Below are 18,850 nucleotides of genomic sequence, written 5' to 3'. Positions count from 1 at the left end.
GTTTCTTCCACCGCAAAACAGAACAAAACACAAGTTCACACAAAGTTCCTTCAGGAAAAAGGGGAAAATTTCACTGTTTCCGTAATCTTATACCAGAATCAAGTCCTGTATCTGTATAGTAATCAATGTAGCTTTTATCACAATCTTTTTTACATAAGTTTTAATGTATATGGAACAAATTACATATTTTAAAAAATTGTAGTTCACTGTTATTTTTTCGATTACAATTTTCAGAAAAATAATTGTTAATGAATTTATGGTTGAATTATATTCTTTTCAGTCTTGTGTTTTAAAAGGTAGCGGGTTTCTTTTTTTGTTGTTGGAAGAAAATTAGAAGAGCGGAAAAACAGAAAGAGAAGAGAAATGCAGATAATTCATTTATTCTGTGCTCATGAATCAGAATTTGTGATAAAAATTGAAGTCCAAATCAAGATGATCTATTATTTTATCAGAAAGTTCATTGTGATGTATGCAATCTGCCATGAACTTTGTGTGAGACCTTGGTTGGATTTCAGGGCCTGTTACCTGGGCAGTTACCCTGACTCACTAAGCCTTAGTTCACACCCTTGGAATGAAGTCAAGGGTACTGTGCCGTGCACCTCGAGTTCTTGTTCCATGATGTGCATGATGTGATGTGTGCTGCCTAATACTTGACCTATTGTTAATATTCAGTCATCATTCGTTCATTTCCCCCATACAGTTACTATTTTGCATATTTTGATTTGAATCCTATAAGACAGGGCTTCTTTTAGAAAATAATTAATAGTCAAGCTGTTCGGCTTCCTTATTACAATTAGAATGGATGAGTTGAGATTCTTTTGAAAATTTGTAATAATTCTTTTGTCCTTTAAAATAACTTTAGGTAACTGTGTTTTATGAATGAAAATGACCCTACTCATGAGGCAGGGAAGCATTGTAAATGGTTGTTTTTAGCTCTCTTTATTCATAGTCAACAGAACTCGGTTGGCTAATACATTATTGTCCTTTGGTTCTTCCCATAGCTTAGACCATTTGTCTGTTTACAACCTAAATTGATTGAAATGCAGATTTCTTTCTTACTCCTAGCGATTTTCTTTTAGGCCTTTCCATTTTTATTCAGGTAAGATTGACTTGGTTTCCCAGTGTGAGTGTTTTGAGTTTCTAGTGTGAAACCCTGAATTGAGGTTATTGAAACAGATCATCAAGTAACGTATCACTTGGAGTGTCTCTGCTTCCACACCATTTTTTTCTTAGTTTGCATATTAAAAAGCTTGTACCTCTGATTTATTATTTCTGCTTTTTATCTTTTAGCGTGCGGTTTTGTTGAACTAAAAGGGATTTATTTCCATTAACTATCTTGAGAAGCTAAGCAGAAGTTAGATAAATCCATCTTCCTTCCAAAACATGGTAGTTGCTAGTGTATACAGAATCACTGCAGTGGTTTGTTAAAAATAATTTAATTACAGAAATTAAGGCAACATTGTGAACTTCACACAGAATAAGATAATTTCGTTTCTTATTATTACTGATTGGTGCTGAGGTAATACTATATCGATGCTGTGTAGAATATTTTAAATTCTAAGGTAACATGACTTTAAGTATTTTATCTTTCATTTATTCATTAGTCCTATAATTCTTCAATATTTGCATACACTGTATTGTATACATTCAACTAATATCATTTGTCCATTAAAAAACAAAACCCTTAGTGCTGCTTTCCCAAGAGCATTTTCCGTCAAGGTGTCGGATGGAAGCTACCATATCTGGCTTTGAGTTTATATATCTGTATATAAAAAAGTTATGTATCGTAACTTTGTAAAAGTCCATTTTCTCACTGCCTTCAGAGACAGGAGATACTTTGGGTCTCTACTCTGCTAATTATGTACCTGTATATATGTAACTGACTTGGGAGAGTGACTCAAGTTCACTGAGTTCTTTACCTATGAAACAGTGAAGGGTTGTTTTGTTCAGCATGAGTACCTTTCTCATCATAAGAGCTCATTATGTAATAAGTGGTCAGTTGCTGTTAACTAATAGAAGTACTGCTACTTCTGCTTTCAGAGTTGGATACAACATTAAAAGTCAGTCTGTTTACCCAGGCAATTCTGGAATCCCATTCTAAAATATCCTTTTTTATGTGATCATTCATTTTTTCCTTGAATACTTCTAGTCATGTGAGCACAGCCTCCCAAAGGAGTTCTTTTCATGTTTAGAGAGCACTGGTTGTTAGAAAGTCTTTCTTATGCTGGGCAGAAATCTGTCCTCTGTAACTTTCGTTTCTGTATCTCAATTCTGTTCTTTGGGACTCACATGTAATTCATCTAATTCTACTTCCATGTGGTGGCCTGTGTAATATCTTGGTCCCCTCAGTTATTTATTTTTTTCTTGTTTGTGGTTCTTATATAACATTGAGCCCACCATTCCCTCCCCCCCCAACCTTTCCTCCAGCCTTCCAGATATTCTTTTAGTCAGTCCCATTCTCTTCATTCTGATTGCCCCTGGCCTACTTTAAGACGTCATGTGTTTCATGAACTATTATAGTGGCCTCTTTCATTAATCAGGTTAGGCTCAGTTATGCTGCAGTAACAAAAGACTGAAAAGATCTTCCAATCTTACAACAATTGAGATTTATGTCTCGCTCATGCTGCTTGTCCTTCGCGAGTCACTTACTGCAGCACTGCTCTATGTTTAGTTCCCACCAGGCCAGAATCTTGTTGATGGGGCAGCCCAGTCACAGACTGGGCTCCTGGAAGATGGCAATGGTAAAATACATAATGGCCCACTGAAGCCTCTGTTCAGAAGTGGTGTATGTCATTTCTGTTCACATTTCATTGGCCAAGATATTTACCACCAAGCTAAATTTAAAGTCAAATTGATGAGAAAGTATTCTCTATTTGTGTTAGTAGGTACCAAAGTTACACGGCCAAGCTTACTATGAGTGGGAGAAGGAGGGATAGCACATATTGGGGAAAGGATACAGTCTGCCATCCTCTCAGTCGAGGTCTTCTCCCTTATAATAATCTTCCTCCGAACAGGTGCTGGTTATGTTTCTAAAACACAGGGATGTATTTATACATGCTTTTAAAAACTTTGAGCGATATTGGTCTCTTGGTATTTTTCTTCCCTTGTGATTTCTTAGAATTTCAATATTTGCATAGTCACGCCTTTTATAGTTTTATATCATGTAGTCATGTTTACTTTTCCTCTCATGGAAAAGGAAGTGTCCTTCCTATTTTCTTAATGATCGATTATCCCTTTTTGGCAAAATGCCCAGAATGATAAAATATCATTAATTTGGTTTTTACTTATGTAGAATCTCTGCTAATTTGACTTACATAGAATCTGTGCTAATCTCTTCCTCCTCCCCATTTCTTGTGCTCAGTCCCCCCTCACCCCCACCCCAATAATGCACTAGTTCAGATTGTTCTCGTCAATCTTTGTAATTTAGTGGGATTTTGTTACGTGTTTATAATGAACTTCTTGAAGGTTACACGTAGTATTTGAAGTCTAGGTTGTCTCATATTCCTCAGTAATGGAAAAGTACTTTGTGAGTAGATTTTGGAAAACAGAAACCTGTAATCTTTTGTTTAGGTATTTCTTCATTTGGCATTTTTAGTATCGCAGATTTAATGGCTAGTAATTACTCTTGTGTCGTTATAATTGGTAGTTTTCCTAATATGCCATATCCTTCTCACCTAACTGTCTAAATGAAGTAAAACTTTGGGTTAAATAGTTTTTGTTTTGTTTTGTTTCTTAAAAAAAACGAACCCAGGAAATATATGCTGTTCATATCACCCAGAGTTTTTATTATTGTCTCAATGATTTGCACCACATATGGGACTTATTTGAAAATCTTGCTTGTGGAGCTTTGTAGAAATACTTGAAAAATGTCTGGCATAATGCTGTCAAATTGGCATTATGTCTGGTAGTATACTTTAATTTTCTTAAGTTTTTAGAATAAAACATAAGCTGATTTTGATGGAAAAGATTTTTTTCTTTAAAACGCAAATCATTTTTTTGCACACAATAGAAGATTACATGGGTCTTTTGAAGCTGTTGTGCTCTCTCCTGCCCGCGCTCCCCTGCTGGTGCTTACTTAGGGAGACTTTGATCTGTGGGTATTTGACGTTTGTAAAACATAATGGCCCTTCAGAGTAGTAGTCCACTCGCTGCTTTTCTAACAGATTGTCAGCATAGTCACCCCTCGGTAGTTTATAACACAGCTGTAAAATCGCCTTTGGCCCATTGCCTCTTGGTTTGCCAAGAGTTGGTAGAGTGAAGATACTCATTTGGAAAAGTACAGTAAAAATAACATGAAGAAAATTAGAATTATAATTATGATAACAATAACGTTATATTTGTAAATTACTGGCTTTTAATGTCGTGTGGTGTTGGGATCCAGTAGAGGTGATAATCAGACAGCAAATGAACAATGTCCTTGGATTTCAAAATATTAATAAATATCTTCACTAGAGCATGGTGGTTAGGTACAGCCCTAGTTGAAGAAATAGTGATTTAACGTCACAACATTGAGAGTCCTTGGGTATAATGTGATAATAGGAGCAGGACAAGAGTAATCAGTAAAATCCCATTTTATTGAATTGTGACAGTATGCAGTTCTCTAAAGGATAGGAGGGGAATGAGTCTTTAGACCTAAGGGGCCTGTGCTTTACAGGAGAAGACGTTAGACATTATAGATACAAGTGAATTAAAACACATAGTAGTATCTGTCGATGAACAGAGAAACACGTTCACTCTAATACGAATCAGTTTATCTATTTACTTAATATTTTTAGGGCAGGGAACAATTATGACTTTGCGTGCGTGTGTGTGTGTGTGTTGGTTAATGGGATTAGACACTGAAAGTTTGAAACTAGAGGAGAGAGAGTACATACAAAAGAGCCTAACTTTACAGAGATTTTAGAGAGGATGGGAATAACGGGGTTTGCTTGGCTGGAGGAGGCAGCGTCCATAGGGCTCAGTAGGGGCCCAAAGTAATGGAGGTAGAAGGAATCACTTTAAAAAGGTTTTTTTCAGCCCCTAAATTATATGGGTTTCTGTTATTTGGTTGGGGATTGGGATTATTGCAATTTCTTTGCATATGTATTTGACACAGATTAGAGTGATGAAATGAAGGTTTGATGCTGGTGAGGTTGTCCTGGTGTGAAGTGACATGAATCTTAGTCTACCCGAGCAGCTCTGTAACTAGACACAACACTAACGTGCATTTTGGTAGAGGGTGTGTTGGAGGAACACTATCCTTGGACTTTTTAACCTATGAAAACTCTCATACCTCCATAATGTCATAATTTGCAGGGCATAGAAGGAGCCAGAGCCGTGGTGGCTTCCTTCTCACTGTCCCAGGGGGGAAATGGTTTGCTGAGTTAGACTGTGGCTGCTGCTGTGGCACCTGTGGTCTTACATGAGGTCTGCCCGTGGCTTTGGGGTTAGAGATTAGGACTTAGCACCTCGAGTCAAGTTGCTCTTGTAGTTAATTATGTAGAGCCACATGGCACAGCACAGAAACGTGTGTGTATGTGTGTGCAGAAACACAATCTTAATTCATTTGTTTTCATCAGCTGCTTTTTTTCTTCATACAGTGATTTGTCGGGGGGACGGTAGTAGGTATCTGGGAATTATTTCTAAAGAGAAATTCTTTCCTAGAACTATTGCTTGAAGAACATTTTATAAATCTGGAGTCACATAGTGATCTTGCAAAATAATATTGTACTACTTTACAGAATTATGTCATATTGATAGTAAGGCAGTTTTTTTTTTGTTTGTTTTTTAAGATTTTATTGGGGAAAGGGGAACAGGACTTTATTGGGCAACAGTGTGTACTTCCAGGATTTTTTTTCCAAGTCACGTTGTTGTCCTTTCAATCTTAGTTGTGGAGGGTGCCATTCAGCTTCAAGTTGTTGTCCTTTCAGTCTTAGTTGTGGAGGGCGCAGCTCAGCTTCAGGTCCAGTTGCCGTTGCTAGTTGCAGGGGGTACAGCCCACCATCCCTTGCGGGAGTCGAGGAATCGAACTGGCAACCTTGTGGTTGAGAGCCCACTGGCCCATGTGGGAATCGAACCAGCAGCCTTTGGAGTCAGGAGCACGAGCTCTAACTGCCTGAGCCCCCAGGCCGGCCCCAATAGTAAGGTGGTTTTGAAAATCTCAATGATACTGAGTGGGATTACTGAGCGAACAGCCAGGGTTAACTGATATGTATTCTTAGCACTATTTATGATGTTGATTTGAAGCAGTTTTTGGCAGATGGAGTATGTCTGCTAGGTTTATTTGTTAAATATAATTTTTTCCCCCTAAAAAATAATAAAGTAAAGGTTGATAAGGTATGGAGAGCGGAAATGATACTTCTGAGTTTTTTCAGGTTTTTTTTTTATCTTAGAATTCTCTTTAAAAGATTTACTTAATTCTCTTCAAGTATAATTAAAGCATATGGGCAGTAACGCTAGTCTTCCAAAACATTTGTGAGCAGCTCTGCTGTCCTCTGTGTTAAGTACTACTGTGATTTTAATCTGGAGTGAGAATGGATGGCTACAAAGAAGTGAAATAGGTACTTTTTTCCCCTCAAACATTGAGTGTCCTCCTAGTGAGAACACATAAACACGAGAAAATTAAGATACCAGGATGCGGCTGTTCGTGATCAGTGATTACAAACAAGAAGAATAACGATACTGTATCATGAATAGGAAAACAGTCCTCGGTGTATAGCATTCATTTCTGAGATATTTATTGAGCACATACCTAGTATAGAGCAGAACATAAAGCATATTACATAATAGGCACTTAAATATTTGTTGAATATTGTCAGCGAATAAGATAGATACTGTCTCTGTCCCCAAATTGCTCATAGTTTCTTGGCAGAAAAGAGCCATAGAAATGAATTATTACGACTCAGTGATGAGCGTGTTGTTGATTTGTAGGTGTTAGAGTACTGAGCAGGCTGATCTGGGACGGGAAAGACGAACAGAATTAGATGATGGGAAGGAGGAAAGGATAGATTGGGAAAAGAGAGGGATTCCAGGCCAAAAGCAGCGCTAGTAGCGATGAATGGAAGTACTTAGTACGGAAGTTCTTAATGTAGAATCTGCTTCAGAGAGCTCACCAGCTCTGAAATGATAGGCGATGTTTTGCTCTTCTGCACACTTTTCAGGGGAAAGAGTCTAGATAGAATAACTTTCATTAGATTTTTTTTTTAAACCACAGATTCATGACCCCAAAATGGTTGAGACCCAGGGGCTCAGTGCCTCAGTATAGTGTGCTGGTGAGCCACCTGGTCCCTCGTGTCCATCAGGCGCTAGAACTGCTTTCCTTGGAAAGGCACCCCACTTCGCTCCCGTTTCTTCCCATAACTCAAACTGCAAAACACCAGGTAGAAGAAGTGCTTTCTGTACTGTCTACTCTAAGAGGCTCTGTGTGTATTTGTGTGTGTGTGTGTGAGAGAGAGAGAGAGAGAGAGAGAGAGAGAGTTTTTTGGAGTAGCCAGAGTTGAGACTTAGGAGACTGAAGAGTGTAGAAATTGATAGTGATAGTTGCTGAGTTCTTTTTACCTGTTTCTTGAGTAAAAGGAGACTTTGCTGTCATACTTAACCCATCTCTCCATCTAACTGAGCAGTTAATTCTCTTTTGGGTTGGGGGTCAGGACAGAGAAAGGGAGCATAGTACTCAGCACTTTCACCAATTTGATGCCCACCTTTTCTTAGATACCTGGTAACTTTGCTAAATTTTGGCTATATCACTGCTGACGACTTGGAACTGCTCCCTTACTGCAGAGACGTTAGTTGCAAATCCAGCACTTAGAAAACTGATTAAAAACATTACTTCATCCAATGCAATTCTGTGTTCTCATGTTTTCCTTTCAGTGTGTAGGAAATCACTGATCACATAGAAACCGATTAACAGATGAAAATCACATACGTAATGTATGATTGTCATTTGGAACCAGATGGTTTTCTGATTGAAGGATCAATAGTTTCCATGACTGGTTTGTGCATTAGTCATACTAACTTTTTGTTACATTGCCTGACAAAAAAGTATCATCTGTAGTGGGAACTCCAGGAGATACATTAACACAGAGTTAGACACTCAGGTAGTATTTTCATTAGCTTTTTGCTTTTGTCCTGGAGTGGTCTTGGCTGTGTACTGTGCTGCTCCTACCCCTCAACCGCTGGTCTGTTCTGGAAGGAAATCAGCAAATAAAGTTGGTGGCTTTTACTTCATAGAAAGGCAAGGGTTTTAAAACAAACTTTACACGTTGTCTTTAGTCAGAGATATTTTATCTGCTTTTTTTAACCTGGATTTTTTTTTTCTATCCATGAACTATAAATTAATGTTGTTTTCTCTGTTGTTGAATAAATGATTCTTTTGAATTGTGACGTTTAAGATGTATATGAGAGAATGAATACTTTATTTAAAATGGTATTTATTAGGTAAGGATGTGTCTCAGTAGAAGACAGTGTTTAGTGTTTGATGTGATTCTGTACCTTAAGAAGTTCCCTATTGCTTTCATTCTAAGCAATATTGATTTTAAAATACATCTTCGATTTACATATAACAGCTTTTGGAGAATAAAGGAACATTAAATAAACCCATCAATTGTAAGATGCATCTGTATGTTAAGAATGAAAGATCTGAGAAAATGTGACAACATGAGAGTAGTTATGGAAGTAGAAATGGCCTGGTTCTGTGATCAGATACACCTGGGCTCAATCCTGACAGCCCTGCTGTTGACTAGCTGTGTGACCTTGTCTCGGCGACATTCTCACTGGGCGTTAGCTTCTTCAGGTATGAAAACTGACATTGTAACATCTGTCTCACATAATTATTCCAATAATTAAATGATACGCTGTGCTGGTTAATCAGATATAGTAACGGCAGTAGTGACTGTAGTAGCGGTTATTGGAGGAAGGAACCTGATATCAAACACTAGAGGTTTTCATTGGAAATACCCATATATGTAGTCTAGCTACAAAATGCAATCTAGTCTCCTTAGCTGGGGAATAAATTGGAGATACTTCCTCTGTTTCATTTCTTGAGTCCTTTTCCCCTTCTTGGGTATTCCACATTTTCTATCCTAACTTGAATGGAGCCACGTAGTCTCTAACTCTAGAAAGCAAGTTAATTTATAATCTTAGGAAAACAGATTGGGTTACTTTGAAAATGATTTTTTTCACTGTGAGCAAGGAATATAGTTGTAGAAATTCATTTTCAAAATAAAGCCAGTTGAAGCCAGTGACTTTTTGGATGCAGCGGTACTCCACATTGGCTCTGCCTATGGAGAGTTATACCGTGGCCTGCAGAAACCATTGCCATTTGCTCACCCATCTAACCTGGAAGGAGTTGGTTGAAGGCTTGAATGGTTTCCATCCTCCTGGATGGTGGGGGAATTACAGGGGCACAGGCCACGTGCAGAATTGCCTGAATATTGAATAAAGATATGCTGCATAGCTCTTTTACTGGTAGGTAGAACTTTTTATAAAAGAATTACATCAAGCTTTTTGGTGGATTTTCTTACACAGTCTGTCATTTCACTGAATAACGTTAGAGTGTGCTGTATTTCATCAATTTCAAAATGTACGTTTTATATATATGTGTGTGTGTGTGTGTGTGTATATATATATATATATATATATTTTTAAGATCAGGGAGGCTCCTTACAAATGGTGGCACCTCACAATTGGCCAAGGGTAGTTAGGATCGAGTTGTCATTTGCCTGCACATGAGTGAACTCGGTCACGGCTGTCTGTATTGTCACTTCCACTGAATTGTGTGCATTTTTGGTATTACATGAGTTGAGTTCAAGTGCCATTTAGCATGTCTTCAGTAAGATTACCCCATGATTTGCCATTGAAGCACAATGTACACAAAACGTCCTGAAACAGAAGCAGGGCACTACTTAGATATACGGATAGCAAATACTGGTTATTGAAGAAATGGCTGTAATGCCTCATTTTCTTGCACAGCCAGAACCAAGTGCTTCCCCATGCCTACATAAGGAAAATACTCGAGTAGAACAGGCTCGGCTATGCTTTTATTTATTTATTTTTCCCTGAGATCCTTGAGAATGATTGCCTATCACATGCCAAGCAAGAAAGAACCAGTATTAAAACTTGCAAAATGGGCATCGGTGACTTGGAAGAATATCCCTGAAGTGCTCTTAAGAAATTCTGCCTGCTTTCTCAGCATTCTTGATGACACAAGAATTGAAGTAATACAGAAGTGTGATTGGATTTGAAGTATTTCGAAAGTGTAAGACATTTCAGGAATACATCAACCAATTAATTGCACTTAGTTTTTTTCACATGGGCAAGAATAATATATAATAAAAATCTATGCCCAAGGTCAGAAAGTTCTTTCAGTAAGTATAACGTAAAAGTTTTAAGTGATAAGGAAACATTTTGACAGTTTAATTGGTGGCGTTTTTATTTTCAGTGGTGTATGCCATCTGTGATTATTGATGCAATGACTTGTTAATTTGTTACTGAAACTATGAAAGTAATTACTGATGTAATTATTGTAGGTGCCTCATGGATAAGAACTTCGTTAGGATTGGGAAATGGTTTGTCCGACCCTATGAAAAGGATGAAAAGCCAGTCAACAAAAGGTGAGTCTTTAGATTTGGTTCCTTGGTTTCTTTTGCTTGACTGCAACTATCTTGGGGGAAGGGAGAGCTGGGGGGACACAGCTTATTTATTTATTTTCTAATAATGTTAATAGTTTAGATGTACGAAAGTAGAGTCCTGGATTGCATTTTATTAAATACTGTATTACAAAATTTTTGTGGATTATCAAAAATTGGACTAGAAAGATAATTATCAATAATGCATGTGTGTGAGACTTATTGCCACACTATTTATAATTGAAATATTCTATTTTGTTATTTTATTACCCTTCTTTAGCTTCCTTCTTTAAAGTGTTACATGGCATAACCTTAAAATCAGTCAAGTGAATTCAAATGGTGAAAATATTTATAGGATTGATTAATGCCCCTTAAGTTTAGTCAACACTTCCTTGACAGTTGTCAAACCAGGACTATGAATTACTTCTCTAAACATGCTAAACTTTTAACCATCATTTATTATATACGTGGCTTCAAAGGCAGTTCTTTACTAAGCAAGCGTGAAGTTTTAGATCAGTCAAACCAGAATCAACCAAAACCGTCAAAATCAAATATTTACAAATCTCACTTACCTCTGAACACAGCATAGACTTAATTGAAATCATAAGTTGATGGTGGTTATTTTATTTCCAAAGTGCAGGGTACACAATCTAGATCCTATTTTACTATCCGTTAACTTGCCCTAAACTAAGGGTCCCGGCTCCTGGCTACAGATAAGAGCTCTTGAAGCCTTATATGGTAGCCCTAAGGTTAGATCTTTTGGGTAGTTTGCCAGAATTTTAGCTGTCAACTCTTGCCTCTTCTGGAACCTTTACTTTCTTAACTTCTTTGTTCCTACCAGAGATTAATTAGCAACCTTCTCTGCAACCTGTATGTCTTGAAGCTTTGATGAAATTTCGATTTTGGAATCTCCTCATTAACCAAATTTATGAAAATTTGGATTTCTTTTTTCAAATCAGATAAATTAGCGACTGGCAATTTTTTCCCCAAATTGCCATGAACTTCCTTGAAACATTTCCCCTTCTTTAGTACATTTAAAAATCCATTAGGATTTGTTAAAAACTCGTGTTTAAATAAGACATAGGTATTATTTATATCAAACTTTGCCTGAAAAAGGATAATGATGCTTTTAGAAAGGTGTCAGTGTGTATGGGTGTGTGAGACGGTGATTCTGTTTACAGATGCTTTGATTAATGGAGAGAATGGTTTTCTTTTATTTACTGATTTGATCTAATGCATGTGTTCCATGGACATAATTAATCTTAATGTTTTCCTTAAATTTATAGGAGGTTTAGATTTTCTGAATGGTTAAGGTTTTGACTTTGAATGTGGATGAGTCTGAATGGTTAAATATCGAATTGCTGTAGCAGAATGATCTTCTTTATCATTTTCACAACTGGTCCCTGATGAATTTACTGAGCCAGTCCTAAATCTTTCGGTCAATAGTTAGAGGTTGTTTATGTGATGATGATTTGACAGGAATTTGAGGGACAAGAGGAAACAAAATGTGGAAATAAAATAGTGATTGAAGGAGTAGCAATTAATAGTTTAATAGTAAAAATAATGTTTAAAAGTCAAATGTAGTTATCAGTCTATTTTATATAGGGATTGTATACCTCTACACTTCATTTAGATCCCAAAGTCTTCCTAACTTTAGCAAACCACATGTAAACAATACACGTAATATATTTGGACATTTGATTTTATATAACTGGTAGGCTGTTGATATCTGAGCAGTGCAATTGTATTTTGTTGTTAGACTGTATGCTCTTGATTGAATGTGGAACTTCTTTTTTGTAGTGTAGAAATGTTAATGATATTTTTTTGTTGCGGTAATATTTGTTAATAACACTACACAAATTTCAGGTGTACCCTGTAACTTGCTTATCTGTATACTCTATTGCATGCTCAGCACCCAAAAGTCTAGTTTCCATCTGTCATCATGTATTTGACTCCCTTTGCCCATTTTGCCCTCCCCCACTCCCCTAAAAGTTACTGGTTTTGAAAAAAAATCTTTTAGAAGGCATTGTTAACAATTAGAAAATTTTAAACCAAGATTGAATTGAAATAGTTGGCGTTTGCTCTAGTAAAGCTTTGTTAAGTGTAATGACTTTGGCACTTTTATTCTCCAAGTGGAAAGTAGAGCTTCTTGGTGGATATTGAAACACGATCTCAGGGGTTGTTGTTTTGGATGGACAGAGTGACACTGTGGAGGAAAACGTGTAGAGTGACAGGATTTGGGGTCCCATCCCATACTTCCCTTGGCAAGTTATTTGCCTTTGGATAAATTGTTTCGTTTTTCCTGAGCTGAACTTTTCATTTTTGCTGTTGAGTTGATAATAGCAATTATTGATTTAGAGGATTATTGTAAGGATTAATTGAGATAATTTATGTGTCTGGTTTATAATTTAGTTAAGAAGGGGAAAAATAAATTTTCTTTAAGCTTATTTTATTTTATTTTTTTGGTACATATCAGTTTAGTGACCAATGGGGAGGAAAATTTGCTAAACAAATTTTATGCACAGATTATTATTTTTAGGAATGCTCTTGTTTGATGTCATTAGCTACAAATAAAAGGAATATGTTTTAAAGAATAGTATTCAGTTTACACACAGCGTATTTTATGTAGCAGAAATAATTCCAATAGTGGTAACAAATGAATATATTGATGAATAGGTTTTGGATTAATAGCACGATATCTTGAGCTATAATTTCTCTCTGTCTTGATAGCAAAACTAAATCATTAGCTGGACTCTAAAATAGAGTTCTTAATGTTTGATATGAGATGATGCTCAAGATAATTTTAGAAAAATTATTTTATATATATACCTACACACATACATATATATGTGCGCGCGCGCGCGCGCGCGCACGCACACACACACACATACACACACTGACCAGGCAGGCTCAAGTAGATAAAATAAATTTATTCACATCATTTTTCTCTATAATGACATAGCTTTTGTTATTCATATCCTTGCGAATATAGTAAGTAGGAAAGAAAACTTTGGCTTATCGAAGTTTCTGGCTTTGCCCTAAAGAATTATGACAACTGACAGAAAACATACAAAATATGTGGTTTCTAAAGTATGTTGAACTTGAAAAAGCCTTTGCTTCCCTATATGCTTAAAAACAAACCAGTGAAAAAAATATTTTTAAAATGATTTAGAAATTATTCCAATCATGGAGGTTCTTTCTTCTGGAGAGGTGCTGATTTTCTTATTTAGTCTAGTTTCAGCCCACATTTGATTACTATAGAATTTTAAGTCTATACACTTTAGTCTTTGAATGCCATTTTTAGCAAAATAATTGCTTGCCCCCATCACAGTTTGCACCTTTAATCTTTTCTGGTGTCAGGTATATAGCAGTTGAATTAACAGAAATACTGGTGAGCAAAAATAACCAACTTGCTAGTGCCTTTTTTATTTAATTAGCCCTCTCTTCTTCATGGGCAAACTACCCTGCTACTGGATGATACTCCAAATAGCTTCCCATGCTTTCAAATATTTGAATTACTTTGTATATGCTGTGTGCACACACGTGCTCTGTCTATTTCTCTGTCTCTCTCACACACACACATTGGAAGTGTGTTATTTTGACTGCTTTTGTGTTGTTTCATGTGGATATTTATTCTTAAGCTTGGGATTATCTTACGCTTGGGATTATCTCTTTGATTTCTTTTTTATGTTCTTACACAATTTAACATACATATTCAAGAAACACCCTTGCCTTTTGGTTTTAAGAGCCAAAAAAATGGATTTTCTGTAACAAGATGAAATATTTTGATGTGGGAAAATAGGTTTTTTTACCACTTTAAAACTTCTCTTGCCTTTTTCCTCACCCTCTCTTTCTCTTCAGCTCTCATTTTCCTTCCCATCCTCTCTCCAGTGCTCTCGTTGTTATAGCCCAGTCATTTGTGTTTCCTTCTAGAGATGCAAACACGAAAAGGCAGGCAAATGGGATCCCTTGTCTAGAGCCTAAGCAGACATGTAACAGATACTTAAGTGGGAACGGTAAAGGGACTGTCGTCCTCGTGTTCAGAAAAATATGATCAGTAGTGATCATTTTTTCAGCTTTCCTCATGAATTTACTTTGCACATGTGGGGTCTTTTGCCACATATCTGTTAACAAGAGCTATCTGATGGGCAATCCATAAAAGAATATTCACGGGACAACGTGGACTTATCTAATCATGCACAGTTGTTTTACTGCTTCTTTTCCCCATACGTCTATAAAATATGTAGTCCCTTTCTTCTAGTTTGTCTGATAGAAGAGAAGATATATCAAAAATGCTGTATATTTTGTCACTTGAATATATTTGAGAATTGTGTGAAAAGTGAAAAGAGGGGCGATGTTAGAATCCTGGGAAGCATCAACATTTACAGGATGGGGAGAAAAAGAGGAACACATAAAAGAGACTAAGAAAGGTCAATGGAAAATGAGAACCTGGAAGACTGATGTCACGAAAACCATGGGTTTTTAAAGTTTCAAAGTTAATTCGCTGTGTCTGCTGGAGAGTCCTACAAAACGGATACTAAGAGGACTAGTAGATTGGCGGTTATGCAGACTGTAACAGTTTCAGTGGAGTCGTGAATTTCACATGGGTAGCTTGAGTTAGCAGTGGGAGTTGACATGAAGATACTGAATGAAGAGTTCTTGCTATATTTGTTACAAGTAGCTGCAAAGTGAAAACTGTTGCATCTAGGCAGGGAGGAGACAAAGATTTCATAAGAGCCTATGATAAAACTAAGTGATACTGGCTCTGATTTTTAAGTGTGTTTCATGTACTGAGTACTCTGTACTTGCACAAACATTATGAATAGAAGAGAGAATGTTTAATTGAAGTATCAGTTCAGCCAGTGGTGATGATAAACAACTGTGTGGTTTCCAGTTAAACTTTTTATTTTTTCTTGCCTTTTTTTCTTAATAACCAAAAAGAGATCATCATTAATTTTTATTCTTTATTTGGCCTATTGGCAGTCTAAAAAGTGTACAGTAAAAACTTACATCCTTAACATCGATAATTGATTTTCATATTTTAAAATAAAATGTTTAAATGTTAATATGTACTGTCTACTTTTAACATGGATTTTAAATACCTGACAGTAAGAAATGTACCTTTTTTTTTTTTTTTTTTAATATACTAGAGAGTTTGGGTGAGTATCGTTGTAATTCCTTTTTTTATTCCTGCGAGAGGACCGAGACTAGGCTGGAAGCAAAGCTCTTTTTGCTCACTAGACCAACCACCCAGAAACACGGGTAATCTTCTGTTAACTATTTATTATACCTTGTGGGACTTAAATGAATCCCTCTGGACTTTAGTTTTCACATTTTTTATTTTAAAAATGTCTTATATTCCTTCTTTTTTTCCGTGCGCGCGTGTGTGTGTTTACATGCGTGCACGCACATACGCATATGTATGTATGTGCCTGTGCATGTATCTTGCCTTCTTTGTTTTTCTAGGAGCATATTGTCTTTGGTTTTATGGTAAGCAGAAAGTAACTCCTTTGTAATTTAGTGCTCCATGGGATTTGATATTACTCTTCCAAAGGGTATGAAAGTTTTCAAGAACGTGTCTGGAGAGAAGGATTGCATTAACTTCAGTGATGGGATTCATAATCAGATTAGGCAGAGGTGAGAGGAAATCTTAGGTACCAAGTAGGAGTTAACTTGAAGTATTCTTAGCTAAAGGCCCCCTGCCTTGTTGGGAAAAAAGGGTCAGGACATACATGAATGAATGTTCCAATGATTAACCTTTTGGTAACAGGAAGGAAGTACTGTTCGATTTGCTCTTATCTCCGGTCTCATTTAGGATGTTGCCCATAGTGTCCCTCGTCATAAGAACTTTAGGGACTGAATCTAAACATTCATAGAAGTATATTTCAGTATATCCAATAGATAATTATCACAGATTAATGACATTGATTATTGTAGAAAATAGCTGCATTTTAAATTGAATGCTTATATATCTCCTGCTTTGTAAAATAGTTTATTTCAAGGTACTTGTCTGAAGAGTGTGTTGTGGGGACCGTCCTGTGCATTGTAGGATGCTTAGAGCATCCCTGGCCTCTTCTGACACAATGCCAGTAGCACATGCCTCCTTTTTAAAAATAAAAGTTTAAGTATAGTTGGTATGCAATCTTACTATATTGATTATATTCTTCTTCCCCCTTTTAACCCATCTCCCACCCTCTCTCTTCTGGTAACCATCCCTTTGGTCTGTTTCTGTGAGTCTGTTTTTGTTTTGTTTTTAGATTCTGTATATAAGTGGAACCATATGGTATTTGCCTTTCTCTGCCCGACTTATTTCACTTAGCATAATACCCTCTAGATCCATCCATGTTGTTGCAAATGGCAAGATTTCATTCTTTTTTGTTGTTGCATAATATCCCATTATATATATGTGTGTGTGTGTGTGTGTGTGTGATATATCTATCTGTCTATATATACATCTATATATTTATATATATCTTTATCCATTCATTTATTGATGGACACCTAGATCAGTGGAACAGAATAGAGAGCCCAGCAATAACCCCTCTCTTATATGGTTAACTGATCTATGACAAAGGAGGTAAAAACATATACTGGAGTAATGACAGTCTCTTCAACAAGTGGTATTGGGAAAACTGGACCATTCTCTTACACCATATACAAAAATAAACTCAAAATGGGTTAAAGACTTAAATGTAAGGCCTGAAACCATAAAACTCCTAGAAGAAAACATAGGAAGTAAACCATTTGACATCAGTATCTATCCCCTCGAGCAAGGCAAAAAAACACATGGGAGTACATCAACTAAAAAGCTGCTTACACAGCAAAGGAAACCTTCAACAAAACAAAAAGGCAACCCACTGAATGGGAGACGCTATTAGCAAATGGGATATCCTAGAAGGGGTGGATATCCAAGATACATAGGAAACTCATACAACTCAATCACAAAACAAACAATCCAACAGAGGACACGAAAAGACATTTCTCCAAAGAGGACATACAGATGACCAACAGACAGGAAAGGAGGCTCAACGTCAGTCATCATCAGGGAAATGCAAATCAAAACCGCACTGAGATACCCACCTCATACCAGTCAGAATGGCCATCATCAATAAATCAACAAACAGCAAGTGTTGGCGAGGTTGTGGGGAAAACGGAACCCTGGTGCACTGTTGGTAGGATTGCAAACTGGTGCAGCCATGATGGAAAACAGTAGGGAGATTCCTTAACTAAAAATGGATGTAACATATGACCCAGCAATTCTACTTCTTGGTATTTATCCAAAGGAAATGAAAACACAAATTTGAAAAGACACATGCACCCCTATGTTCATTGCAGTATTATTTACAATAGCCAAGATATGGAAGCATCCTGCTTCAGTTCTGACAACCCAAAATGTTTCTAGATATTGCCAAGTGGCCCTGGGGAGGCCAAATTGCCCCTGGTTGAGAACCACTGTTTTAATCTCAGCTGGGCTAAGTTTGACCCATGCACATAATTCAGGGGTCAACCAGAGACTTGGCAGTTTTATCTCTGACTCTCTTCTTTCCAGGATTTCCTGTCATTTTCTAGCTGCTGTGGTCTCTTTGAATGCACTCCTCTGGTTATTCAAGCCAGTAAGGCTGGAGGTGGGGTTTCTGTTTGTTTTAGCCACCCGGTGTGGTTTAATCTGCCCTCACGCTAACAGCTGTTTAGAAAACACAAAAAAAGGGACACTCAGTGCCATTCCTCTCTTCCCAGTGTAGACTCTCGCCCCTTATTCCTTCTGAGTTTTCGCTTGTTATTTTTTTGGAGGGAGAGATGTTTTGGTTTGGAAGGAGCTACTTTGTTACTCCCGGAAGTGGTACCTAGTGAGTCTTTTAGGACAGAAAACTTCCCAGTGCTTTGTTACCCTGCCGTTTGTGCTTCACTTAGATTTACGATGTTTGTCTATGAAACTGGGATTCCTTAGCCCCTGGGGCTGAATCACTCTGTGGTAGGAGACTTTCACTTTAATATTTTACTGAAGTGATTAAAGAAAGGACCCTATTTTCTTAGTAATTCTAATGTTTAAGTGATACGGATTTTTTCCCAATTCATGGCTTTTCTGTTTTATACTGTTTTAAAGATATTAATGTTTATAGACTCATCCCCCAAGTTTATAAACATGAAACATATTTTTTTAAAAATGTAAAGGCATAAAAGGTCTTTATTTTTTCTTTTCTGAGTTGACATAGTTGACTTTTATGTAAAGCCGTGTCCTGAGTCAC

At 36.9% G+C, this 18,850-nt stretch overlaps 1 protein-coding gene across 2 annotated transcripts in view; it reads left to right on the top strand.

Annotated features, from left to right (window-relative positions):
- Positions 1-18,850, top strand: part of MED13L (mediator complex subunit 13L) — a 274,477-nt gene that overhangs the window by 138,340 nt on the left and 117,287 nt on the right. For both annotated transcript variants that reach the window (XM_033097386.1, XM_033097387.1), the window contains exon 4: positions 10,506-10,589. In XM_033097386.1, coding sequence (XP_032953277.1) covers positions 10,506-10,589 — 84 coding nt within the window. The remainder of the gene's footprint in view (positions 1-10,505; positions 10,590-18,850) is intronic.

Source organism: Rhinolophus ferrumequinum, chromosome 25, assembly GCF_004115265.2.
Source record: "Rhinolophus ferrumequinum isolate MPI-CBG mRhiFer1 chromosome 25, mRhiFer1_v1.p, whole genome shotgun sequence".
NCBI lineage: Eukaryota > Metazoa > Chordata > Mammalia > Chiroptera > Rhinolophidae > Rhinolophus > Rhinolophus ferrumequinum.
Note: the sequence above shows the minus strand (reverse complement) of the source record. Positions and strands in the feature narration are given on the sequence as shown.